General features: G+C 40.5%; 1 protein-coding gene across 1 annotated transcript; it reads right to left on the minus strand.

Moving 5' to 3' along the window:
• Positions 1-424: 424 nt before the first annotated feature.
• Positions 425-27,157, minus strand: Rad21 (RAD21 cohesin complex component). The gene is made up of 14 exons (XM_051202613.1): positions 26,972-27,157; positions 17,619-17,793; positions 13,534-13,663; positions 11,765-11,864; positions 11,062-11,168; positions 10,210-10,416; positions 9,513-9,638; positions 9,039-9,161; positions 7,369-7,592; positions 5,969-6,140; positions 5,421-5,569; positions 4,482-4,631; positions 2,748-2,831; positions 425-2,075 (listed from the first exon to the last, which is right to left on the minus strand). Exons 2-14 carry the CDS (start codon positions 17,760-17,762, stop codon positions 1,884-1,886), a joined length of 1,908 nt encoding a protein of 635 aa, XP_051058570.1. The 5' UTR covers positions 17,763-17,793; positions 26,972-27,157; the 3' UTR covers positions 425-1,883.
• Between the last annotated feature and the right edge of the window lie 192 nt (positions 27,158-27,349).

Genomic DNA, 27,349 nt, shown 5'->3' on the forward strand with positions numbered 1-27,349 from the left:
TGTTGCCTTTACAGCTGCAGTTATGACTGGTAATGCAACTTCTCCAAGAGGCTTCTTCGGACTATTCTATACTTACACTGCAGCCTATGCCACTACTCTGGACCTGTGACTTAGGCGTATTGTTACTTGCCTCCCCGTTACAATGTAAGCTCTAGGAAGGCAGAGCACTTTGTTGTGTGTAAGGACTCCAAGCACCTTGCCTAAGTTTAGAATTACCTTAATTACCTTAAGATAGTGCAGTCTTTCAACAACAAATTGTCGGATAATGGTCACTGTTATTTACGTAACTACTAAACTTAAAAAAAAAAAAAAAACTCAATTAGCATAGATTATTCTAGGTAAGGCAAATTAAATATTTGGTCATGTTCAGTTTTTTTCAATTGACATTTCTCTTGGGATATACCACCGAGTATATTCCAAAATGTACAGCTTAAAACACAACTTTTATTAGAAAAGTTATACATAACATAGCATCAACTATTTTCAAGAACAATATTAAACCCAATAAGCGACAAAAACCAGACTAACAAAATGTGTAACAAGAAACTAAGGACCTTTCTATAATCAAGCATTCAATTATCTACAATGTCTTTTTACAAAGGGGATATCCATGGTTTACAGGCACATCGTATTGAAAATAAAACTGCAAGAGCAATTTTATACAATTACCATTCTCAAGAAACTGAATCATTAAAATAGTAATTACGAGTTCACAATTTAAAATATTTCACATAATTTAAAATTACTGGTTATACATGGAAGTCTTAGTTTTAAAATTGATTTCCCCCCCATAAAAGTGCCAACACTTAAGCTAGAACTTTCAACATAATTTTTCCCTACAAGTGAAGATGTTATTTTGATATTCATATAGTCACATAATTTCTGGTGCTATCTGGTCTGTTAATAATAAAGCCTTTATCTTGATGGTTTTCTCCATTTAAATTATAGGAAACTGATACAGGATTACAGTTGCAAAGCGATTAAAATAAGTTTCAAATACAGGAGTGTGCAGCATTGGAAAGGGATCAGTACTAACATTTATAATAAATATCAGAGAAGCCATTAGTTTTTACAGCACTGTTTGCTTAAAGCAAAGTCAATCTGGTGTAGTTTCTCATCAGTCTGCCCTTCAGCAGACTTTCTATTTTCATGATAGCATTACTCAAGCAAACACACCCAAACAACTTTGAAAAATGATTGGCAGCCCCGTGCCACGCCACTGTTGACGTCTCCCATCACCCTGAGCTGCACTATGTCTGAGTTCCTAAGACTCTCACGGAATGATTTCACATCAGAATAGTCCAAAAGGATCAGTCACAACACAAATCACAAATTCCTGCTCATTATGGAATTACTTTAAAACATGATCAAGAAGACATTATGATGCTTCTGTGCTACCCCTGGGTACAGTGGTTAACCGGACTGCTGGTTCCGCAGATGGGAAGCCAGTTTCTCTTCCCATCAAGGGACTCAAACCACAGTTTTAAAGTGTCAGGCATTTTCCTAGGCAGGTTTTCCTTTCAACACAGTAATGGAAAACTAGCATAAAAATGGGGACTTCTGACTGTTACTCCATATTATTACATGCACCAATATTGCACACATCTGTTCTGACAGGTTAAAAGTCTTCTGGGTTCTTGGGGTACTGTTTTCTCCAGGAATACTATCCTGACCCAAATAAGCAGTTTCCCTTAAAAAAATGTTGGACAAATTAGAAATACTGGGGGTTGGTGGGGGGTGGGGGTGGAGAATGAAGAAAGAAAAGGCAAAGATTTTGTACAAACAAAAATCTAAAATCTTCCTCATAGGGTGTTGGTGCCCTACACATGGGGGCAATTTGTATGTACTAGTGAGTAAACACTAGAACTAATGCTTCTAGCTCCTCAGATAATATGGAACCTTGGTCCAGGTGTTGCAATGATGTCACTGTATGGCTCTTCCTGGGTGAGCTCGATGGCTTGCTGCTTTTTCAGAACCAAAAAGCTGTAGAACTTTGCTGCAGCCTGCTTTCTGTTTGTGTTTCGACACAGCTCAAGCAAACTGATAGACTCAGCTCCAGTTTTAGCAAGAGCTCGCTGAAATAAAACAGAGATGAATCCAAGTAACTCACACAATAAAGTAGAACTGGATGATGCAATTTTTGTACTGATAAAACTAAACTACATTTGGTTGGGAGTAGACATTTGTACTGAGCTATGGGATTCTCAATGTTATTCAACAAGGTAAAGGGCCATAACATACTATGGCATATCTAAAGACAAAACAAAAGTTCACAAAGCAAGCAAGCTATATCGAAGCAAGTTGAAGTAAGCAGTTAGTGGATTTAATGTGAAAACAAAACCAACAACAAATCAGCCCCACTTCAGCCCCCCAAACACTAGGTATTCATTTCTTTAATGTACTGTAGGGAACCCTGAACTACCTGGTGGGAATTTCAGTTTGCTCAAACCTCACCTGTCTCGATTGCTAAGGCTGAGGGTTACTGACATCAGGTACTCTGACTTAGCACATTAACTTGTTCAATGGGCATAGGAAGGTACAAACGCACACAGGAGTTCTCTCTACCCCAAGCATCACAGATTTGCTTTTCAGGATAAGCACGACCAAGTACCCTAGATGCTTTTTAGGTTTACTCTTGGCTCTACACTTCATGCATGTAATTAAAATACTTCAGAACAAAGCTGTGCCTCAAGGTTTTGTAGGGCTTGATTATGGGAAGAGACTCTTTGGGGACTGTGCTGGCATACCTGAAGACCGTGGAGCATCTGCTGGGTTCTTTTGTTCCACCTCCTTTCTTCCTGATCCTGATCACCCCCTGAAGCATCTTCATCCTGAATAAAGGACCACAAGTTGGAAAAAGCGCTCTGCTGAAGTGAGAGCAGTATTGCTGTCTGGAAAGCTTGATTAACACAGTCTGACTCATCTACAGAAATTGTCATCTTGCTGCTTCAAATCATTTGAAATGTGTCTTCCTGATCACAAAGGAAAGTACTTGCAAGCACACATTGGAGTATAATGTCTCTGTACTAGTCTCTATGAATGTGGTCTACATAGCACAGGCCATGGTTAAGAACTGTATGCCAGGACCTATACCACTGTAAGTACAGTGTTTCTTTCAATTACATATAGCTGTAAGTAAAACAAAGCAAAACAGGTTAAGTAACCTATACCATAAAGTAGTAATTGGATGATGCCAATCTAGACACTGGAAAAATTAATGTTGGATGTGAACCCTGCAGTTTAATTTTCTAGTTGTCATCACCAACCAGTACCAAAGAGCCTGCATAATGTCTCAGTGACTCAGACTGCTTACACATTAAAAGAGGCACACTATTAATTATTAATATATGCTTCACACCAGCTGTCCAAATCACTTTCTGAATCTAAGTTGGTATGGACCATAGCTCCAGACACACGGGTATTAGAAGACACCACGTTCTGAGGACCTAGGATCAGCAGCTCCGCTTGCAAGAGAACTTTACTTCAACACTGATTCACTGTAAAATCTGAGATAATGGACCAATCTAACAGAAATTGGGAAACTAAATTTTAGCTTTTAAAATAATGTAATATTATACTAAAGATAAGCATCTACACTGTCACTGACATGAAGATGAACTAGAAATGTCAATGGCTGTTAATAAAACTATATTCAATATATAAACAACAGTCTTGAGAAAGAAAAAAATAACAATTACAATGAGTTATCTGGAAAACATTTTAAAGGCAAAGGTTTAAACAGATACACCAAAGAGCTAATTAAGTTACACGACTTCAGCGATTCAGAAATAAGCAAGGTAAAAACTTTAGAAAGGACCATAATATATGCAGGGAAAAAAGGGAAGCCATGTCTAAAAGATTTCTATTCTGTAAAAACTTACAGTCCTCCAAGTTTCTCCTTACACGAGTCAAGTCTGATTCTGATCTAATTAAAACAAAACCCAAACTCAGGCAAATGGAGTATGTCTGACTATTTGATTTCTGGGCCACAGGTGGAAGGTTAGACTGGAAGCTGGCTTTAATAGCAGTAAGAATTGAATATTGACAAGAAGACAATAAAAAGTACCTTTAATCCCAGCACTTGGGAGGCAGAGATAGGCGGATCTCTATATGAGTTTGAGGCCAGCCTGGTCTACAGACCTAGATCCAGGACAGGCTCCAAAGGTACACAGAGAAACTGTCTTGAAAAACCATTAAAGTAAATAATAAACACACAAACAAACAAATGAGCAAGCAAGTAACCAAAAGCAAGGCAGAAGTCTAGTGACATTCTATAAGAAGGGCAGCTACATCTTTCTTCTGAGGGAAACTTGGAAAGTAATTTCAGCACAGCACAGCTCGGTGACTTGTGGCACAAGAATTTAGTTTAATTTTGCTTCTATCTGAACATTTCTTGTTACTCTGATGGCCAACATTAGCGTGGCTCAAGCCTGTCAAGTCAACCAATGGGATTTTCTCAATGTAGAGCTTTGTTTGCTTACCTCCTCCTCCTCTTCCTCTTCCTTCTCCTTCTCTTTCTCTTTCTCCTTCTCTGGCAGGAGTTCTAGCTCTGGTATCAGCTGACAGATATTTGGAGGCTCTTCTGGGGGAAGCTCTACTGGTGGAATTTCCATCTGCTCGACCTGCTGAGGCTTAAAGAAAGAAGGCAGTTCAAGACCCAGGGTTAATGGTAACTTCTTCAAAATGTGGATTGGGAAGGATTATTATGACTATCCATCCTATGACTCAGCAGCTAACATGGAAAAGGACACTACTTAATGAATCCCTCCCTCTTTGCTATTCATTTTGAGATTAATATGATTATCTGAGAACATTAGAAAAGTCCTTAAGAAACTATCAGGAGAGCAGCCACTCACTGGTCTATGCCCGATCCTGGTTTCTGTGCTCATGGAGAAATGGTCTCTTATTGACATATCCTTTCCATATAGGATAGAGAAAGTTCTCAAGGCTGGCAACCAGCTGTCTGATCAGTAGCTTTGCCCAGTGTTACTAAAGGCCTGCTTTTTTCCACAAATTAATTTATCCCAGACTGAAAACTGGGAGGTCCTAAATGAAGCAGTCACTTATTACTTCACTGTTTTTTATTTTCTTAAGAATATACCAATTATTTAAAACCCTGCCTACTATTAGAGATGTAAGAGTTTTTCAAAGAACAGGTTTAGAGCCCACTCATACCACAAGGATCAAGGTTTTGGACCACTGTGAAGCAAAACTATTCACAAAGCACCAAGAACTCTCTACTACTGAGTTCATTAATACCCTTTCCCCCATAGGATAAAAAAGACTGTGTTCCTAAACTCTACTCCTAGTCTTCATTCAGCAAGCACTGCTTGCCATTCTCTGCCTAAACCCAACACTACTAAACCACCACTTGCAACTAACTAACTGCACGACCATGTCCTACTGTTTTCTTTACTTACAGGTATCACGGGCTCTGGGTCAATCTGTCCAGCCTTTCGCTTAACTCCCTGAGGGGGTGGCGGCGGCATGGCTGAATCATCTAGATTTGTTCTGCTAGCCTCCATCACTGACTCCTGGAGGCGGCTTGGTTCCTCCAAAATGGGTTCATCTGTAATTATCACAATAGAATTTAGTTTTCAAGAGTATTTTGAAACAATGTGCTTTTAAAATTAGCACATTAAGCCACAGATACAATTACTTTCCCTAAAAAAGAAAGGCAGTAAGAACCAGCACCAGGATTTCTCAGTTTATGACAATGTAGGGATACTGGGTGGGAGAAGTCTTCAAAGTGCCCAGAACTGTACAGACTCCCCTGTAATATCCATTCAGTCGGACCCCAGTCCTACAGCTTTCCGAAGACAAGTTTCTAGAAGATGAGGAGATAAGTGCACCCCACCCCCATACCCCCAAAACCAGCACAGCACTCCATGCTACACACGGCGGCTTTGCCAGGACAATGAACCTGCAGGCACTAAGATCCACGTGGGACCCTCTCAGCAGAACTGACCAATGATATCACGCTGCTGCTGCTGCTGCTGCTGTTGTTGCTGCTGCTCCTCTCTGGGGACCTCTGGGTTCTCAAACTCCTTTAGGAACTCATCCAAATTATCCGCCTCTCCTCCTTTCCTCCTTTTCCTAAGGTCTTCCGGTACAAGGGGTGTGAGACAGCGCGTGAAGAGCTAGCACAAATAGCAAAATATCAGCTGTAACATCATACCAACTGAAGACCAACAGTTTATAACCACAGTTAGCACTCTCCCTCAACATTCTCGCATTTCATTCCATCTTAAAATTATCTGAAACACAAGTGTTCGAATTATTATTGCAGTAATTTTAGAAGGTTGAAAACAACTGTCTGTTAAGCTTCAGAGTTTTAAATTTACTTACCTGCCATTATTTTCATTGATAAATTTGACACTTTACCTTTCACAAAACTGAACAGTTTTACATTGTGCTTGTCTTCACGTATCTTAACTATGTGACATTCTACATCACCACACAACATATTCCCACTTAGTAACAAGCATGTAAAATGTGATTATTTCACAAAAGAGCACCTCACATTGTAAACTATAAACGGCAACATAATAAACTATTCAGAGATATGTTTTTCCCCAAATTTTAAATCCCTGCTTAGAAGAAAATGATCGAATCAAAGACTAAATTTTTTGAGATTTTTTATTAGCCTACATTCTTTATAAGAAAATGTGTTTACCATGGTATTTTAGTATATGTACATAAACTAGTCCTTCCATCTTCAAACCTTTTTCTCTGTGAGCCAAGTGTGTGAGTTTGATTAGGAATCACACATGAGCACAGGTGTGGGCTAGTTACACAAACATGGGTATGTACTAGTGGCTGTCCACTGAATTAGTACCTCCTTCCAAAGAGTAAACATTTTTACAGGCCTTCTTCAAGACTCTGTGGCAGTGTTCCTACTAAAGAGCAGTCCTTCAGAACCTGCTGCTTTGGAGAACTGTATAGAAAAATCAACTGCTTCTCTACATTTCAGGGTGCCTAACAGCACCTTTCAAGCAACATACGCCACAAAACTTATCTTCCACTGGTCTGGAATGCTAGTGAGCTCAAAACTGCTAAATAGTATGTGTCTGGGGGATTTGTGGGGGTGGAAGCATTTCCACACAATTAAAGCATGCCAATCTGAAACCGTGCACATTAAGACAACGCAGCTCAGTAAAGGAAGATGCACTGTCATGAATTAATTAATAATGGCATTCTACACCTGGAAGAACCCTCCCCATCCACACGTGGTTGGTGAAGACTGACTCAGCACACTGTGATTAAGGGAGGGAAGCAGGACCACATGACTGAGAAGCATCTGGTCAGAACGGTACAGTAAAGGCCTAGACGTTATGAGCACACAAGACCAAGTTCCAGCTGCACTACCTTCAGTAGCCTGTTGTTCCACAGAGGCTGCGCAGGCAAGGAGAACAGCTTCTCCACTCCACCCGTCTCCTTCCACATCATTAGCTTCTTGGTGGGCGGGGCCAGGTCCAAAGTTGTCACAATGTCCGAATAATCGCTAAGCTGGGCTCTAATGGTCTTACTATCCAATTCTTTGACACTGTCAACAATCAGCTTCCTCTTCCTCTTGGCTTTTGTTTCTTTGACTAGGACAAAAGAATACAAGGTCATTTTCCTAAGGCCAAGCTGGACCTCTCCCCGCTACCCTGGCCCGGTCATAGATCCCAGGAGCAAATCCTCATGAAGACGGTATGACTTAACTGATGTTTTCAAGCATCTTTTGCCACACAGATGTTCAGCAGAAATTTGCCGAATGCATAATTTAGTTAATAGATTTTTGCCATAGAATGGGTAAAATACTCCAAGAGTCAATACTGTGAAGCCCACACTACACACCTGCCAGATACGCAGTCCTAAACTCTGACATCCTTTTCTTCTGAAACCATGCATATTTGTTTAAGTAGTACTTGCTTTCTAAGAACACAGCTTCAGCATTTCCCCCTCACCCTCTCCAGGTGCCCCCCTTTCTCTTCATTTACAGCCTCTTGTGCATGACCACATAGCTATAATTTGCCCAGTCCACATAATATCATTTGTATATATACACACTTCCGGGCCGACCATTCAGTAATGACATTCACCAAGTTCTGACTTCTTTTTCTGTTGTTGTTGTTTGAGACCAGGTCTCATTATACAGCCTGAGTGGCAGGGAAGTGAAATGTATACCAGTCTACTCTCAAATTCATAGAGACCTACCTGCCTCTGCCTCCCAAATACTAGGATTTGGGCACCTGTTGCTAGTTCTAACATTTTTAAATGTGACCATGAAAAGAAACTTCACAGTGCTTAATTTTCATTTTGTTCAAAATAGGCCAACTACTTATAGGATGTATAAAATTCTCATAGTCTAGAGCAGTCTGAGGTATCTAGAAATGATTCTGGTACCTTTTTTAATTTATTAACTTAGCTTTTATTACATAAGTTATGATACATAAACAGCAGTTGTTAGAGGTTACTGATAAAGGGGAAGAAGTCCGGGGCCAGTCACAGGGCCTGGAAACACTGTTGTGACACACCTCACCACTCCATGTCACGTTGGGAAGAAGGCAGGGCATTACTTGCCTCTTCACAGAAATTTCTGAAACTAAATTCAACCCTGTCTGTCACACTTCATAGCCCATGTTTTATAATTAAGATTACTATCCACAGAAAACCCAGTCATCACATTCTTACTAAAAACTCACATTTTAATACAGGTATGTTCATCTTTTTTGGTGTTTGTATGAGGGGCACTGGTTCATTACCACCATGTGGGTCATGGGCATTCAGTGAACTCATGTCTTCTACCCACTGATCCATCTCACTGACCCCGAGATAACTCATGTTACTGTGTGGGAACCCCGACCAAAACACAGAGTAACAAGAAACCTATTCTGTAACTTTACAGCTGGCAGCTCACTCTACAGGCAGGTCTTCCACAAGACATCCAATCATGATGGACAGTAAAGACGGTGATAGATGCATGTGCAAGAAGCAGCCAGAGACACCACCTATATTATGTTCTATACACCGGAGTCGAAGGGTTTGCTCACCTGTTATATCAATGGGCTCCAATGCAAAAGCTTCTTCCTCATTTGGAACAAGTGTTGTCTGGTCAGTCATAGTTGGCATCGGCTCAACAGGATCCACTGAGTCCGGGCTATCAGGCCCGCCCACTGTAAGTAAAAGCAACATGGTCACAACAGACTCAGGTATAACATGCATACCCTACAAATGGAGGAAATCCTGCTCAGGAAGTGTAACACAACCCCATGGGCTTTAAGAACACTAGTTTAATATTTCCCAGGCAGCCCCTGCAGAGTTACAATCCAACATTCAAAAAAAGAGGGTAATAGAGTAAACACTGAAAATATGAGAACTAGCCATCAACCTTAACCAAGTCAGTTAAAGGTATCTGCAAATTACTAAGAGGCAGGTCTGTGTTATTATTTGTTTTGAGTTGTGGCTTTTGTTGCTAAGCCATCCTATGCCATCACTCCCAGAATCCTGAAACATAAAATGCTCACTTGACACATTGTCATCTTCGTCCATATCATCATGTGTGGGCTGCTCTGGTAACATGACCCCTGTCTCAGACAAGGCAGGGGGGTCATCAAAGATGCCACCATCATTATTACTTATAAGTTTGTCATCTGAAAATAGAAAATGCAACAGTAAAAATCGGGAAAAGGGTGGAGCAGTGCATGCTTTTAGTCCCAGTACTGGGGAGGCAGAGGGAGGCGGATCTCTGTGAGTTCGAGACCAGTTTGGTCTACAAGAGCTAGTTCCAGGACAGCCTCTGAAGCCATAGAGAAACCCTGTCTTGGAAAAAGAAAGAGGAATACTAAAACCAGAGTAACCAACACAGAACAAAAATATTAGGTTTAAGGGGATTAAATTTAAACCTGTTTTCAATCCGCATCTGTTTCTCTCCAGATAATTATAAAGGCATATAACACTTAGTATCTGAAAAAACTTCTGTCCGTCACTTTTATTTCTAGTTCATATAGCCATAAAATATCAATGTATTAGATATCAAACAACATAACAGCTTGAACAACTAGTAAAACTCAGAACTCTGACAAAAGCATGTACACAGAGCTAAGCATTTCTGGCTAGTTTTCTACTAAGTTTTATGGGACAACTCATCCCAATTCCCCTGTTTCTATCTAGAGAGTTGGTGACTATTCTGAAACAGAACTGAAGAAAGAACTCAAAACCCACCTAAGATACCACCATCATTGCCTTCTCCGAAGTTGTCATCTTTGTACTGGTCTTCATATTCTAAGTGGTTGATCTTTTCGTTCAGATTGCTGGTGCTCTGCTCAGGCTCTAAGAGCAGGTTGGAGGCACTGGTGCTCACTAACATGTCATCATCCTCAAAGGCACTGCCTTCTCTCATTATTTCACGGTCATCCATCCCAAAATCACCTACACACATTAAATGGCATTAGCTGTACAAAGTCAGGCAATGTTGTTGTTGCAAAAGATGATGATTTATTACAGTTAGGTTGTTACTTTGCTTACTGAAGTCTTACTTAGTGGCAAATACAAAAATACCTGGTTTAAACTTTGTACCTCTGGGGAATGCCTAACAAAATTGAGACTTGAATCTAAATTTAGGCCATCAGAACATCTATAAGGTAAACTGAGTATGTAGTTAGCATTCACAGACCTCAACTTTGATGCTATCCAGAAAAGAATGTGAATCACTGCCAATCTGACCATTTAAGTTTCTGAATAATGTACACAGTAATGCAATGAACTGTGTGGAAACAGCTAGTTCAAGAATGAGTGTTACTATAGCTCTTGGACTTTTCACACTTCAAGTACAAGTTCTCTTACTGCATGGGGGGGGGGTAGGAGCAGCAAGAACCCTGGTTCTGCCATGTCAATGGACATGATGCCTTGCATGGTACACACAGTACCAAGGCAAGTTGTTGATGGACACAGTTAGACACGTTTGTTAAGTGCTTCTGTCCACAGAGAAACAATTTTAGCCTACCATCCCTTGTAATTCCTGGCAATGTAAAAACAGAACTAAAGTCTAACTAAAGATTAGCAATTTGCTTGTACCAAAATCGTTTTCCTGTAGGATACTGATGTTCCCAACTTCTTCTCTCATGGTTATCTCTTCCACTCTGCTCTGGTTCAGGCTGAACTGCTGGGCGACATCGATGTCACTTTAAAAATAAAGTTCAAATACACATTATCAAGTTTCACAAAGTACCCCAATTTTCTCCATATACCCTATCAAGCCTAATGCTTCAGTCAACAAACCTCAATATAACCCTAATACAGTATGAAAGTTAATTTTTGTTTAACATTTTAAAGTCATTCATGATAGGTTAACAAACTATATTAGAATCACAACCTAAGGCAACATGATATTTATTGTAGAGCAAAAACTTAGAAAGGCTGAATTACATACATATCAGTTCTGAAACGTACAGGGCCTATATGAACTCTAAACTTCCTTATGCTTCTGAAACGTGTTTATCTACTAATAAATAAAATCTCTTGTATAATTTAAAAGTACATCATGTTAACCATCGATGAGAACATTATTTGCAAATGGAGAAACAAATGATCAATAAGGAGAAAAGAGATAGACATAGAATCCTAAAGACTAATGCTTATTAGATATATCAACCAAATGCAGTCTGCAGAGTTCATGTAGCTCCAAGCCAAAAAAGAAAAACCTATGCACCTAAAACCTAGAAGATGAGGGTTAGGAAGAGGAGGTGAGCTAGAGGGGAGGAGATCCAGAGAGACATACTCTAAGTCTGGCAGTGGCTGATCAAAATCATGAAATTCTTCAGGTAGAGTAATGGCATTATAAGCTGCTTCTCGATTTTCTTCAGGCAGATCAACAACACCTGGGAAAGAGATGCCAAGATTGAAGGCCTAGCTAAGCACAGATTACATGTGGGCCACAGGTAACATGACAAAAATTCCCATGGGTTACATTCGAGAAAAGCTGGTGACATATGCAAAGTATCTTGAAGCCGAAACACTAGTTTTGCTGCTGTCACATTACCATGCGCCACACCATTTGTTCTACAAAAATAGTCCAGGCACTGGATAGGCATTAAACTAAGGGCATGCCAACATTCAAACACTATTAGTTTCCTGCTTTTTACCATGAAATTCATCAGGGGCAATATAAATGGCCGCAAAGGAATATAATAAATACACATTCTCTTAATCTGATCAAGTTTTCTTTGTGTGCAGTGTGTCAGGGGACTTCTTCAACTGCTCGCTACCTTTCTTGAAGCTCAACAATTAGGCTGGACAAGATGTAAAACAAATCTCAGGGATCCTGTTCTTCCCAGTCCTGGAATTCCACATACCACTTGAACCCCTGCCCTGCTTTTTTCTTCTTATAATACGGGTGCTGAACTCATGCCCTTCATGTTTAAATAGTAAGAAAACCGATAACTAAGTAATCTACCTAGCTCGGTAGTTGGTTATTTTAGGAATAACACAATTTTAGACATGCTCAAAATTTTCCATGATAAAAATATTTAAAAATAAAGTAAGTCAGGTGGTGGTGGTATATGCCTTTAACCCCAGCACTCGAAGACAGAGGCAGGCAGATCTCTGTAAATTCAAGGCCAGCCTGGTCTACAAATTGAGTCCCAGGACAACCAGAGCTACAAAGAGAAATCCTATCATAAAAAAAAAAAAAGATAAATAAAATAAAAAAAAAATAAATTAATAAAATGACAAGTATTGAGAAGGGGGGAAAAAAACCAACCCACTACCTATTTAACATGCTATCTACAATAAGCATATTTTATTAGGCAAAAATACTATGTAGTTTACTGTCATGTGTTAAAATAGAAGCATTAGAATATAGCCCCAATGCAAGTTATTATATAAAGCACCCCTTATATATTCAAATATTACTAATATTGAGACAGGATCTCCCCCTAGACACACAGCTCAAAGATTCTGCAAGGCTAGCTGGTCAGAGCCCACAGGATAACCCGCCCTCGCTAGTACAGATGCCATTCCACCCAGCTTTCCCTAAAGGCACTGGAGATTGATCTCAGTGAGGCCCTGTGTGCCAACTCAGTTATCCCAGCTGCTCAGATCATCGGTGTCATTATAGATGACAAACTGAGAAGAACATTCCAAGTCTCAGAACTAAATCTCACCCCAAACAAAACAGCAGCAACCACACAACAAACGTTAAATGAAATGTCTCAGGATTAAATTTAAATTGTTTGGTTTTAAAAGTACACTAAACTTTTCAGGGGGGAGAAAAACAAAAAAGAACTAGACAGTGGCATTTCCTCAGCCATCTTTTAAAATTCATCATGTTATCTACCAGTTTTCAACATGTCAGCTCTGATGACTCAGCTGTTGTGTGTAAGATGCTGAAATCATACTGCATACTTAGTCCAAGAATGGAAATACTTTAGCTCTCCTCTGCAGGTTTCCTTATGCTGCTATGAACATAAAACACACCTATCTAGAATATGTATTTAGCAGGAATGGAAAACCCCACAGTTAAAAAAAGAAAAAAAAAAATCACAATACCTGGCCGGAAAGCCATCTTTATCTTGATAAATGCTTCGTTACAGTCTGCAAGGAGGTATTTGGCTTTCCTGTGATAGATTCGGACAACTCCCAGGAGGAGGTGTCCTGATGTCCGTAGTGCCATCTTCACCTGGATAAGACAATAACTCATTGCCCTTCAACATCGAGGTAATTTATGGGGACTTTTCATTTTTTTTTTTTTAACACCCAGGATGAGTTAAAGTTGGTTAATAAACATTTGCACCTTCCCCTTTACTGCTCTAACCTAGCCACTCCTTAAATAGCTCTTTTAGCATAGACTGAACAGTAGTAATTTGTAAATTCACTTAGACATAAAGGGTAACCATGAAGCAGGAAGTCATCTTCCATGGGCTTTGCCAAGGAGAACTGTGAATTGTGACTGTTTCAGAAGCAAATGTTCCTAGCCATGAAGTGATTATTATTTCATCCATGTCTATTACAACTCGTTATTGACCAGGCATGTTTATACACTTTAGTCACTAGAAATAAGGGTGAGGCTTGCCAGGAGTTTCTGAGGAAAGCTGAAAAAAATAGAATTACTTTGTCCTTATCCCTGCCTGCTGTGTGAAGACAGGGAAAAAGACAGGAGTCAATGAGCAGAATGCTGAGGCTTTGGGATGTCTCTGACCTGCCAGCCAATCAGATCTATCCTAGAATGTTCCTTTAACACTTTTCCTTGTTAAGCCACTGTTCATTCCTTTCTATTACTAGATTAGAAGACACAATAATAACCCTAACAGAAAACACACTATTAATGAGCTTAAACAGAAGTACTCAAAATTCTCCTGGCTACAAGGAAAACAAAACACAACAATTTAAAGAATAAAAAATATGAAGCTGGGTGCTGGTGGCACACGCCTTTAATCCCAGCACTTGGGAGGCAGAGGCATGCAGAGCTCTGTGAGTTTGAGGCCATCCTGGTCTACAGAGCTAGTTCCAGGACAGCCTCCAAAGCAATACAGAGAAACCCTGTCTCAAAGGGGGGGGAAAAAAAAGGTATAAAAAATATGAACTCAAGATGGTTTTTCCAAATCATACCATAAACCTAAGTTTCCCAAGTTCTATGGTAAAAACATTTTTTTTTTTGCTAAATCATATGCCTAATATTAAATTAAATGCATTGTTAAAGTGTGTCTATAAATTGTATGTGCATACTAGATTTCTCTAGTCTCTGTATTTATGGTCATCTTATGTGATTTAAAGCAAAAACAACAAATTTGCTAGCATAAATTTTTAGACACATCAAGTTATAACAAATCTCATTAAAACTAGGGACACAAAAAGTAATTTCTAGTAATATCCCATCCTTAACTAATGGGAAAAACATCTATCTACCTACATGCATGTGGTCTAATGGATTTTCAAGTTACAGATGGTACTGCAACCTAAGAAAGACATTACCTCTTCCTTGTCTAGAATGAGCAATTTCCAAAGTGTGTGATTTCCTTGTACAAAGGGCTTTCTTTCTAAACTAGTTTGGTTAGAGTGAGTAAAATGAGGCAAGACATGCTTTCAAGTAATGTAATATAACTAAGTATGAAGATCACAGGCTGTGTGTTCAACCAAAGGTACCTGGTCTGGTTCCTTTAAAGAAGTCGGAGAAGTCTTGTAAGCTTGCAGTACGATAGAGCCACAAGTCTGATACAACCTCATTAAGTAAACAATTTCCTCATACAAAATGCTCATCAATGCAAACCAAGTTTCAGGTCAGTCACCATGTCAAAATTGCTTTACACCATATTCCAATATAGGCAAATAAAAAACCCACCTAGAAACGACTTAAATATTTAAATAATTTGTGCTGCTCCACAGTAATCTTTTTCATGATTGCCCAACTGTCTCCATGTCTATTAGCACACTCATCTATCCCAGTCTCACACTTTCTGTAGTGTACAAACTACTCTATACACACTGCAAAAAAGCATCCCTTAAAGCTGAAGTACTCTTACTATTTATGGATGCTAAAGAGAAGAATGCAATCGTTCCAGTTTCTATTTATCTCAATGAGCACAAAAAAAGAAAGAAAGAAAAAAAAAAAGAAAGAAAGAAAGAAAGAAAACCTATCATGTTCCCATATAACTGCACCAGCTGTGCAAACTAGTTCAACAGGAAGCCCAATGTTATTTAACAAGAAATGATTACTATATGGCTAGCTGTCTTAAAAAGGGGAAATAAAACCCTCAATTTTACTATTTAAAGAAACCTAACGTCTTGCTATACTGTCTAAGCTTTGTGTGCGCACGTTTTTATATGCAGACTTTGAACACACAAACACTTACCATGTACACATGTTTGTGTGCATTCTATTGTTAAAAGGACTACATTCAAAACTTGTTCAGAGCTCTGGTACCAATGTCTGCTACAGTACATTTACACACCAGTTTTCACTCACATGTAGGTGAGTAAAGGTAGAAATTTCCCATACACTACCTCCTCAGCTCCTACATGAGTGGCTCACTATCAACACCATCCAGCACACTGGTACAGTTATATGATGACCCAAAGTCCACTTTAGAGGAGTGGACAAGACCATGCACTCACCATTACAGCAAGGCAGCACAGCTTTACTGCACTAAAATCAAGCCTGTGCCAGCCGGTCATAACTTCCTCCTTTCCCCAACCTTTCATTTTTTTTCACTACCATTATACCTGTGCTTTTGCAAGATTATCCCACAGCCAGAACCAGGCAGCAGGAAGCCTTCCAGGGCAATGCTCTTTGTATACATTTTATCAGCTCATGCACTGAAGAGCTATCTCTTAAGTGCTCTGGATCTCTGGCAACTCTGAGTAAAGTTGTTATAAACATCTTCTTTCACCTTCCCACCAACAGCGAAGGTGCTCTTGTGGCTACCCATTCTCACCACCACTTAGGACTCTCAGGGGTTTGGATTTTAGTCATTCTAATAAATACATGATGACATTTGGTTGTTTTTAATTTTTTCTTTGATCACATGATATGAGAACACCTTTAAATGTATTTACTTGCTTTCTGTATATTTTCTTTAATCAAATTCCGACTAAAGTTTTGGGCCTATTTGATAACATATATTTTTATTTTCCTCCAACATATGATCATCTGAGTGTCCCTTTACTCTCTCAACAGTGTTTTACAAAGTAAAAATATGCTTCAGTGCTGGAGAAAATTAACTTAATCACTCAACTTATACCTGTGGTATATCACATCTCAAAAGAGGTCAGACTTGAGAACAACTATCAATAAGTTATTTACTAGTTTTATACTTCACATTTTAGGTTCATGGCCTTGAACTTATTTTTTGGAAGAAATAAGGTATGTTTCTAAATTTATTTTCATATATGCTAATACCATTTGTTCTAGTACTATTTATTGAAAAGACCATTCTTTAAGAAAAACATTTAAGTGTTATTTTAAGTACACGTGTATGTGTACATGTGTGTACATGTCTATTGTGTTAAAGGACAATCACAAGGGTCAAAAGTTGTTTGCTGTCGTCAGGCATTATACCTCTAATCCCAGCACCCGGGAGGCAGAGGCAGGTGGACCTCTGTGAGGCCAGCCTGATCTACAGAGCGAGTTCCAGGAGGTCCAAAGCAATACAGAGAAACCCTGTCTCGAAAAAAAAGGTTGCCTGTCTGTCAAGGCTTCATGGTACTAGAAACTTCCAGTCAGAAATGTCTTAGGAAGGTTATGAAAGAAAGATCCTCACTCAATTCCATAAGCTACTAATTTTAAAACCAGCGGAACTTCTACAGAAGCCCTCTACCTAACAACAGACATTTCCACACAAAGTTTAAGATAAAAAGTCTCTGTTGCCATTCAGCATTATTCCCCAGATATAAGTCCCCCACAATAAAGACCACCGTGGATCAGGGTACAGATCCTGAGGAGTATTTCTCAATGCCAGTCCATACATTATACTCATTACTGTACTGAGATGTTAAAGATTAACATAACAAAGGGCATTTGGAGACTTTACCTAGAGGCTTTCCTTGCTTCCAATGTGCAGTTACAGCTAGCTGTTTTACAAGCTCCATTTCACACACGAATAAACAAAGTAGATCAAAATCACCAGCATCACACCTACCTTTGGTGAGATGATGCTCTCCACACTGCTCTCTAAGTTACACTCAAACACATGGGCTTTGGTTAGCTTCTTGTCCCAATGGGCCGCCAGCCAAATTTTGGCCAGAGGCCCTCTTTTACTGAGGACAAAATGTGCGTAGAACATTTTTCTTGTTTGCTACGAAGTATTAAGAAACCTGAGGAGAGAAAAAAGTTATTAAGTTTCATATGAAGATGTAAGTATTTATTAGACACGTAAAAAATATGAAAACCCTGGTTTCCAAAATTGAGTATGGGTACACAAAGAGCCTGAAAGTACAATGAACGTTTTACAAAATAATCCCATTATTTTAATTTGAGGGCAAGGCCCATCCCCAAGTATTATTAAGATGTACATGGAAAAAGGGCTCAAGTTGTTTTTATGACTTGCTATTGTAAAGATTGTCACCAAAATGCCCTTATTCTAAATCCAACCAAGTACCAATCCTATTTCTAGGCTAATTACTGAAGAGTAAGACATGCTTCTGATAATTGGCTAGAATCTAGATGTAAACAGAGAAAAACACTTAAGCCTAGCATATATGATGCCTTGGGTGCAATCCCCAGTATCACTAAAGAAAAACGAACAAACAAACAAACAACAAAAGTACAAAGTCTAGAAAGGCAACTGAATAGGCAGCAGCAAGTCCTGTTGAGCTGTGCAGCAAAACTGTGTACATGGGCCTGCCCCATCATGTCTCTTTTTTTAAAAATAAGAAATGCGGGTTAATTTTTAAAAAAGATTTTTATTTATTATGTATACAGTGTTCTGCCTGCAAGTATGACTGCAGGTTAGAGGAAGGCACCAGATCTCATTGCAGATGGTTGTGAGCCACCATGTGGTTGGTTACTGGGGATCAGGACCTTCGGAAGAGCAGGCAGTAAGTACTCTTAACCAATGAGCCATCTCTCCAACTTTTTTTTTTTTTTTTTTTTTTTGAGACAAGGCTTCTCTGTAGCTTTGAAGGCTGCCCTGGAACTCACTCTGTAGACCAGGCTGGCCTCTAACTCTGAGATCTACCAGCCCCTTCCTCCCAAGGGATGGAATTAAGGCATGAGCCAGAACCCATTATATGTAAGTTTTTAATTTTTCCTTTTGACTATCTAAAACCTTTGCTTCATGTTATTTAACTTCCCCTTCACAGAAGATGTTAAGCCTCCCTGCCCCCATGAATTTCTGCCCCTTTTGACATGCCAGAGGACTATTAACAGTGTTTCCTTGTGCAGTTTTGGAGCCTGACCTGGAGCCACTCTGTAGACCAGGTTGGTCTCAAACTCAGGAGATCTACCTGCCACTACCTAACAAGTGCAGGAATTAAAGGCGCATGTCACCACTGCCCAACCAAAGGCCTACTTTTAAGAAATAAAAAGCATATCTTTACTAAAATAAGACTAGTTTTGGCTTTAGAAAACTCTTCTGCTCAAGAGCGATTCTTTACATTTATTTTGTATGTGTGAGTGTTTTGCCTGGATTAATCCACAACATGTCTATGTCTGGTACCTGTGAAGTCAAGAGTGGAAGATATTATTAGATTCTCTGGAACTGGGGTTAGGAATGTTGAGTGCTGGGAATTGAATTTGGGTCCTCTACAAGAGCAACTAAGCGACCTCTCCAGTCCCTAGTTTTGGATTCTTAATTTTGAAATGATTACAGTTTAACAAACAGTTGTTTCAATATCGACAACTTCCAAATCCAGACAGTGGCAGTGACTTAAGGTATTTCTCTATGCCATCACACTATATGTGCAGATGTTTACTCATCACTACAAACAAGACACTTATCTCTGCCACCTATAAATCCTGTCAAATAACACTCTACATAGATTATTTTGGTATTTTTATACAGACAACACAAATCACATACATAAGTCCCACAGCATAGGCTGACTTTCTTTCAGATTTAGCACAATGTTGCTGAGGTCCACTCACCATTTATCAACAGTGTATATATATCTACTGCTGAAGAGCATTCTGTGAGGAAATAAACTACTGTCGCCTTAGCCACTCACCCACTGAGTACCATTCGACTAGGTATTAAGTCTGGGCTACTGCTGACAAAGCCAATGTCCATACTGTATGCACACTTACTGTCAACCAAGCTTCTCTCTACAACAACTATTCTAAAGTGTAGTTGCTAGGCAATACAGTAAGAGTACATATGGTTTCAAGGATAATTTAATACAACGATCATAACAGTGTACTTCTTTACAACCATAGACAAGATTATCCTAAAATTAATATGGAGCAACAAAACAGCTAGAAAAGCCAAAACCACTTCAAAAATGAACAGGAAGACAAACAACAAATCCATCAGTTTTAAACCTTACGCAGCTGTAGGTTGACAACTGCGGTTCAAAGACACACAGGGTAACTACAACCAGAGGACCCCCAAACAGACACAGGTATCTCCAACTGATTCTTCCCAAAGATGCAGAAGCAAGTCAAAGATGGAAGGACATCTGGGAGTGATTGAGTGAGTCCACACAGACCTACACAGAACAGAAACAAAATGCAAAACCAACACAACTAAATTTGGACCTCACAAGCTACACACAAATAATTATTGAAAAGCTTAGATCATCTTTATCTGAACCCTGGGATAGAGCCACTGTGCACTCGCCACACTGCCTGCTCTCTGGATTAAGAGCACTGCACATGTAGCAAGCACGTCCAACAAAACCTAAAGAGCACACAAGTTCCAAAGTTTAATTTTAAGTCGTTCCATCTGGCCAACTTAACTCCAGTTCACTGCCTAATAAAGGAACTGAATCTGAATAAAAATCTCTTAAAAATTATGACAGTCTTAAATGTGTACTAGTACATTTTCAGAAAAAGTTACCATTGTTATGGGACAAGTGTTTTTAGACACAGCAACTGCACTGCCAATAACGCACTCTGTAAAGTGGCCTTCATTAAAGTTTTTCTTTAAGACTACTGAGAGCTTAAATTGAAAAAGTTATAAACTCCATTATCTGGCTAGAACTCGAATCTAGAACACATAAGGAACCATCATGACTAAAAAGTAAAAAAGAAAATCCAACTAGAAAATGAGCAAAAAGGAAACCACACAGCAAAGGGCCATCCCCATGAGGAACATCAAGATATTAAGTCTAAGCCACCATGAAAAGACAAAATAAAGCCTCATGAGTTAACCAATGTAGCCTCACCACACAGGTTTAAATAAAAACAAAGCCAACATAAAATGAGAATATGTAAACATTTCTATAGTAGCTTTCAAAAAAAGTAGTTAACTATAATTCCATATTTCACAAAAAGTGAAATTTTTAAAATGAAATTTGCTCATTTTTAACTAACACACCCATTCTTTCAATTGCTGAAAAGAAACTTTTAAAGTTAGCATAGCCAGGAGAATTTCATGTATGCCAAAAATATTATTTCAAGAAAAATTAAATGGACAGAGCTAGCAAAGATTATTCTGAGTGAGGTAACTCAGACTAGAAAGATGGACGTTGAATGTTCTCTCTCATGAGGCTCCTAGCTCCAAATCTTTAGACTGAGTATAACCTGGTGTAACCAAAGAAAACAGTAAAGTGGGGGGTTCACCTATGGAGGAAAGAGAGCTAAATACAGAAGGAGGGCAAAATAAGAACAAGGATGTCTGAAAGTCACAAGGAATCATATTATCTACCTAAAATTACATATAATACATTAAGTTGCTGTAAAATATATATATATCATTTAAGTGAAAATTTCACATTTGGGCTGACAATGCTTTATCCAAGAGTCTAAGACCACCTAACCCAAACTCCAACACAGGTGGGAGAAGCCCCCCTCTTCTGATCTTTTGGTCAGTGCTGTCCAAGAGACACCCCCAAACACTAGGGACTATGGATGGCTACTGCCCTTAATTGTCCTAGGTGAAAAGTCCGTCCTCACTGCTGAGGACACCATACATTCTGAAGGCTGGGCCAAAGGATCCAAGCTGGATCTCACCGCAAAGCCTCCAAAGAATGGAAGCAACTAACAGTCAATGATGCCTATGAACCACAGGGATGACAAGCACAGTGCAGGAACTCTAAGGGTGCAGGAACCGCACACATAGCACACATAGTTTTTGGTGCTAACAACAGTTCTCTAACTGGACTTAAGAGGGAAACCTAGTCAGTCCCTGGGGCTAGTAAAGTCATGGGTCTTGGAGGAGAACCTGAAACTGTCATTTTCCAAACCAGCACAATTCCTATTATAGTCTAGACAAGTGTGCTTAGAGCCACAGATAAAATCCATCAAGTCTCACCAAGATGGCTGTCACAACATGACCGAGTAAGGACATCACCAACAAACATGCTAACCTGGAAGAGGGGAAGCTTGAGGCCTCTGGCCTAGACAAAGAACTAGAGGCAGCTAAGGAATGCAGAGAGCAAGAGCAACAGTCTTCCCCAAGGAAGAGCATACCAAATGGCCAGCCCTGAAAACACACATACAAGAAACATTAGACAGATTGAGCAGGGTTTGTCTTTATATTTAGGGCTTGGAGGGGTGAAAGAGAAAGAAGATGGCCTATCATTTGTGGGAAGGCAGTGTGGTAAGCAAGATAGAAAAAGCCAGGTTTGCCCCAGCTCCCCCCTTTCCAACACTTAATAAAAAGGATGTTGACATTCTTATTCTGAGCCTAGTGTTTCAAAAGTGCATCATTAATTCACAGCAGTTTTTCTAAAAAGGGGGAAAAAAACAGGGAAAAAAACCCCAAAAACAAACAAACAAAAAACCCTCAAGCTTCACCTAATAGTGTAACCTTTCTACTGAATGTCAGGTTGATAACTAAAGAATACTGTAAGAGAAAATATTCAGATCAAATGGTATGTGGTGTATTAAATAATACTTTGCGTTACATGTTTGGCACTTGATTGAAGGGAGACTATCATTTGCAAATTGATGTTTTCAATCATTAGAGCATCTGTCTGTCTGAGCAAAACCTCAACTATCCTTAGAGTCTAGTGATGGTATGACTTTAACCCAACACCTAGGAGGCAGAGGCAGGAGGATTTCTGTGAGTTCAAGACCTGGTCTATAGAGGAAGTTCTTGGACAGCCAAGGCTACACAGAGAAACTGTACGGAAAAACCAACCAACCAACCTAGAGAATTATAGAAACTCAATATGGCATTATTTTCTTAGAAATGCAGTTACTGTTCTAACATGAAAACCTCAAAACACTGTGTTCAAAATAAGAGAAAAACTTGTCATAAAAATGTAGACCAAACGAGTTACTAAATATGAGCTTAATAAGGAAATACTATATAAAAACAATCTCTTAATTAAGAAGTCTAAAAAAGTCTAGAGATTCTAGGGATTAAAACTACTAGCATGCTTCAACAGGTGTGAGTAATTTATGGGCCATCCTTCAGCTGCTGGTCAGGAATGAGCCTCAAGCATTCCAGCTATGCACAGGCAGATTCCTAAATAGATTGGGCACGGGGTAGGAGATGCTAAGTAAAGCATCGGAGCACTAAAATTAATCTGGAAAACAATTAGTAACTGGAGAGCCTTCTACCTAGGGAAGTCAAGAGTGACAGTAGTCACTCAATGACAGCCACATCTGAATAAAGAAAAACCCAAGCATCACCACCACCTTTTTTTCCTTGGTAATGCAAACCTTTAACTTTAAAAAAAAAAAAAAATGGTTGTTTAATCTGTAGAGATTCTGGATATTCTAAATTGTGTTGATCTTTTACAAAAGACCTTTGCATTTTAAGCCAGAGCAGAGCTTATCAATGCAAGGACTTGAACCAACTTTTTCTAAGGCAGCAACTTAATTGTTGATGGTTATTTAGAACACACTCACTCATGCAAAAATAAAGCAGTTCTCTTTATTCCAAAGAAGCAAAGTCAAATTGAAGCTCATGTTTCTGGTACAATATCTATCATCACCAGCAATTCATTCACCTATTAAGAAAGTGTCGAATACACTAACACAACCTCTTTGAGGAGCAATGTGGCAAGGTCTTAGGAAAATTCCACACATTCATGCTTTATGGATGGACAGAAACTACATTTCCAGTAATCAATATTAAAGATAAACTTGGATGTGTGTATCATACATACACGAGATAGAGAAGAGAGAGACAGGCAGAGAACTAAGCAGCACCAAATGTTTTGCCAAATTTCCAGCCCCTTTTACATAGAATAAAGAGCACACAGGAAAAGTGTGTTTTCTAGCACTTGATGGAACTGTAGTTTTTGCTTGCCTTGGCAGCATAACTTACTCATTATTATCAAATTTATTAAAACACCAGGACTCTACCTGATTAATAAGTGACTTGAAAACAAATACATCTATACAACAGAATGTAAGGCAGCTTTAAACAATTATGTCAGCTTGGTACTAGTAGGCAAAGGTCCAGGCCAAATTTAAAATACTGCTGTGTGTGGAAGAGGGGTGTTGTTGTGACTTAATGGATGGGGTCTATGCGTATATAGTTGCCTCAGTTACCCCTTCATAGCTAAAGGTTCTATATTCTTATTCAGCCAACTTCAATGGGAAATGTATTTTAAAGTGTGTGTTCTGAACAGGTATGCCTTTCCATAGTGTATCAGAGGATTGAAGCTTCCCCAGATTTTTCCTTCTTAGTATGGGAAGTAGTAATCCCAGGGACACAGTGTGCCGTGGAGCCAATTTCCTACAGGTATGAGGCACAATGGCCCTCTCAAATTGACATGAACACATGCATACCTCTAAAGAAATGGCAAGCGTTGGTTTGTCGATATGTATAAAGTTAACTGTTTTAGGATATGAGCTGTACAACAGCTTCATGTCTACAAAAAAAAAAAAAAAAAGAGAAAAAGAAACAAAAAACAAAAAACAAGGTGTGAAGTTTAAGCAAGCAACATTTTACTAACCAAAATGACGTAATCATGATCTGAATGTTTGGGGGGAAAAAAACCCACGTATCTATAGGTTGGCTATGTAAAGTGTTCTTACAAACCTTCCACTAGTTTAATAAAATTGCCATAAGTAAGTATAAAAGGCAACAAAAGAAGTATAGCATTTTAAATTGGTGGTTGGTTAATCCGGAGCCAATGAACAAGCAGGGTCAACTGTACAATCTTGGGAGCACTCTGCATAAACACAAAGCATGTGTGGAGGGAGTACTCAAGGATCCGGTAACAACAGTTACCTTTGGAGCGTGGGTCTGTATTTTTGTACTATTTTGCATGTACTAATGAATGTGATTTTTTAAAAAAGCCTTAGGCACGCCTATTTTACCTATTCTATTAACAGAAATCACCACACCAGGAGTCAGGCATAATCCTGACTTGGATTAGCTAGCAAGATGACAGTTGGCTACTTGCTAACTTTGGAGAACATCAATGCCTAACTCAAATAAAAATGGAGCTGTTAGCTAGTGGCATGGAAGGTTTTAAAAAGGAAAAAGGGTGTATCTAGTCTGCACATATAACTGCTTAACTCTCCTTTGGTAATAATACTGGCAGTCAGTTCTAGTTTGAAATTTAACGCTTTTCTTGCTTAGTTATTTTTAATGGCTAAGAAATCATTTCATGGTCTGGAGAGATGCCTCAGGGGTTAAGAGCAGTGACTCAGTGACTGCTCATCCAGAGGATGAGGGTTCAATTCCCAGAACCCACATGGCAGCTCACAGGTGTCTGTAACTCCAGTTACAGGGGATCTGATACCCTCACACCAATGCATATAAAAATATCATCTCATACCTGAAGTTTAGCCTGGACCTAGTGTCTATAATCCCAGGGCTCCTGAGTCTAAGCAGGAGGATCCTCTACGCCAGCCTGGGCAACATAATCTGATTTCTCCAACTCTCCACACAATAACAAGAAAATAAACAAAACCATGACTTTTAGCTTCCTCAACTACAAAGTGGGTATAATGAAAATTAAATGGCATGCACATGTAGTGCCAAGCAGATGCAAACAGTATTCTCAACCAACAACTTGCCCAGTCAGCACTCAGTATGTCTCTCAAGAATTAAAAGTTTCCTGAACTACTCAAGTTTAAACCTTTCTTAGAATCTGCATGATTTGCTAAGTCAGAAATTTCCAATTTACTTGTGCACAATATAAAAAGTACCGAATCCACTACTCAAACATCTCTGTAACTTCCCTTGGACAAAAGCTAAAGTAATTCAAATCCTGGACATGGCACACGCCCTCACCAATGCCTTTTCAAAACAAAAAGAGTTGCTTCCAACATCAAACAAATGTATTTACAACTTAAAAGAGCAGCTTTTGTCTGTTTACAAAACTCTGCAGCCTTCTTAGTCCCTGGCATTTGGTTTTTAATAGGATTTTGCACCCTGGGGTGGGGGAGATAGACAGGACGCTTACCCCTTACAGTTTAACGGAACAAATACTAACTTTCTCTTGTAAAGAGAAGCCGAAATACAGAAGCCACTTCCATAAACCCTTCAAACACCAACGCGTTTGGGAACGCTGAGCACAGCCTAACGAATCAGAGAACCCGAAGAAATCTTTGGTACAGAGTTTCCCTCTTAAATTTGAAGGCTGCTTGGTCTAGCCAAACACCTCGGCAGTGTCACCTTACACGATCCTGGCAGAGCATTCTCAAAAGCCTTCCTCTGCCACGAAAAAGGCACCCGACATCAGAGCGCCTCCACGACACCCGATCCTCGGTCATTGAAAAAAAAATAAAAGTTTAGAAAAGTTAAGGGGAAAACCAGTTACACCCACGTCCTAGGAAGCAGTTACTCTGTCGTGTTTTAAAACAGCCTGTCCAGTTCTTGGGATCCCCAACGTAATAAAAAAAACTATTAAAAAGAAATCGGGTCCGGGAGTCAGCACACTTGACTGGCGAGCACCGGGACCCCGCGCCCACCACATGCCAGGCGCGACCCGGGACCTGGGACCCCACACCCGGTGCACCGCGACCGCCCGCCCAGCACCCGGCTCCCGCCCAGAGCGAGCCCCGCGTCTTTGCAGACAGCCATTTTCCCCGAGGGGGCGGCCGGATCCCGAGAGCGGGCTCGTTCAAACCTCGCTCGTCGTCTCCCCGCAGCCCGGCGTTCCTGCTGTCCGACCTGCGCACGGCGGAGGGGGGCTTTTTGTGGGGCGCGGGACGGAGCGGAACCATTAGTCCCTGGGCAGGCGCGGAGCACGGCCCGGGGCAGCGAGGACCCCAGGCGAGGGCGGGCCCAGGCTGGACGGGACTCGGGGGCCCCGGCGCGCGCGGTGGCCGGCTCGGAGCTGCCGTGGACGCGCGGGGGGCCGATCGGTCGCCTCCCACCGCCACCCCCGGACTGCGGGGCCCGCGCCCCGACAGCAGCACGGCGGGGACGAGCAGCGGGAGGGAACCGGAGCCCGAGGAGGGGTCGGCCCGGCTGCTTACCTGTGTCTCGGCGGGGAGCCGGCAGGGGCGGGCGGCTGGCCCGGGGAGGGGGGGAAGGGTCGGGGGAGGGGGCGGGGAAAGGGGAGCCCTTGTGCGGTGTAGCCTCGGAGCCGCTCCCGCCACCGCCGCGGCCGCCGCCTCCTTTCCGATTCACTCAAACAAACAAGATGGCTGCCGTTACGGCGCGGCTCTTCCGGCCGCCCAAACCCCCGGTTCAAATCGGCAGGATGTTTACGGTCAAAAACGGCCTGGTGCGCCTGCGCGGCCCGCCGCGGCCGCACGAGGGGCGGCGCACGCGCGCTGACCACTTCCGGGGCTGGGGACCGCCCCCCCCTCCCGCTTTCCCCGCCTGAGGCCGCCGGGCGAGCGCAAAGGTTC

Source organism: Phodopus roborovskii, unplaced genomic scaffold (genome assembly GCF_943737965.1).
Source record: "Phodopus roborovskii unplaced genomic scaffold, PHOROB, whole genome shotgun sequence".
NCBI lineage: Eukaryota > Metazoa > Chordata > Mammalia > Rodentia > Cricetidae > Phodopus > Phodopus roborovskii.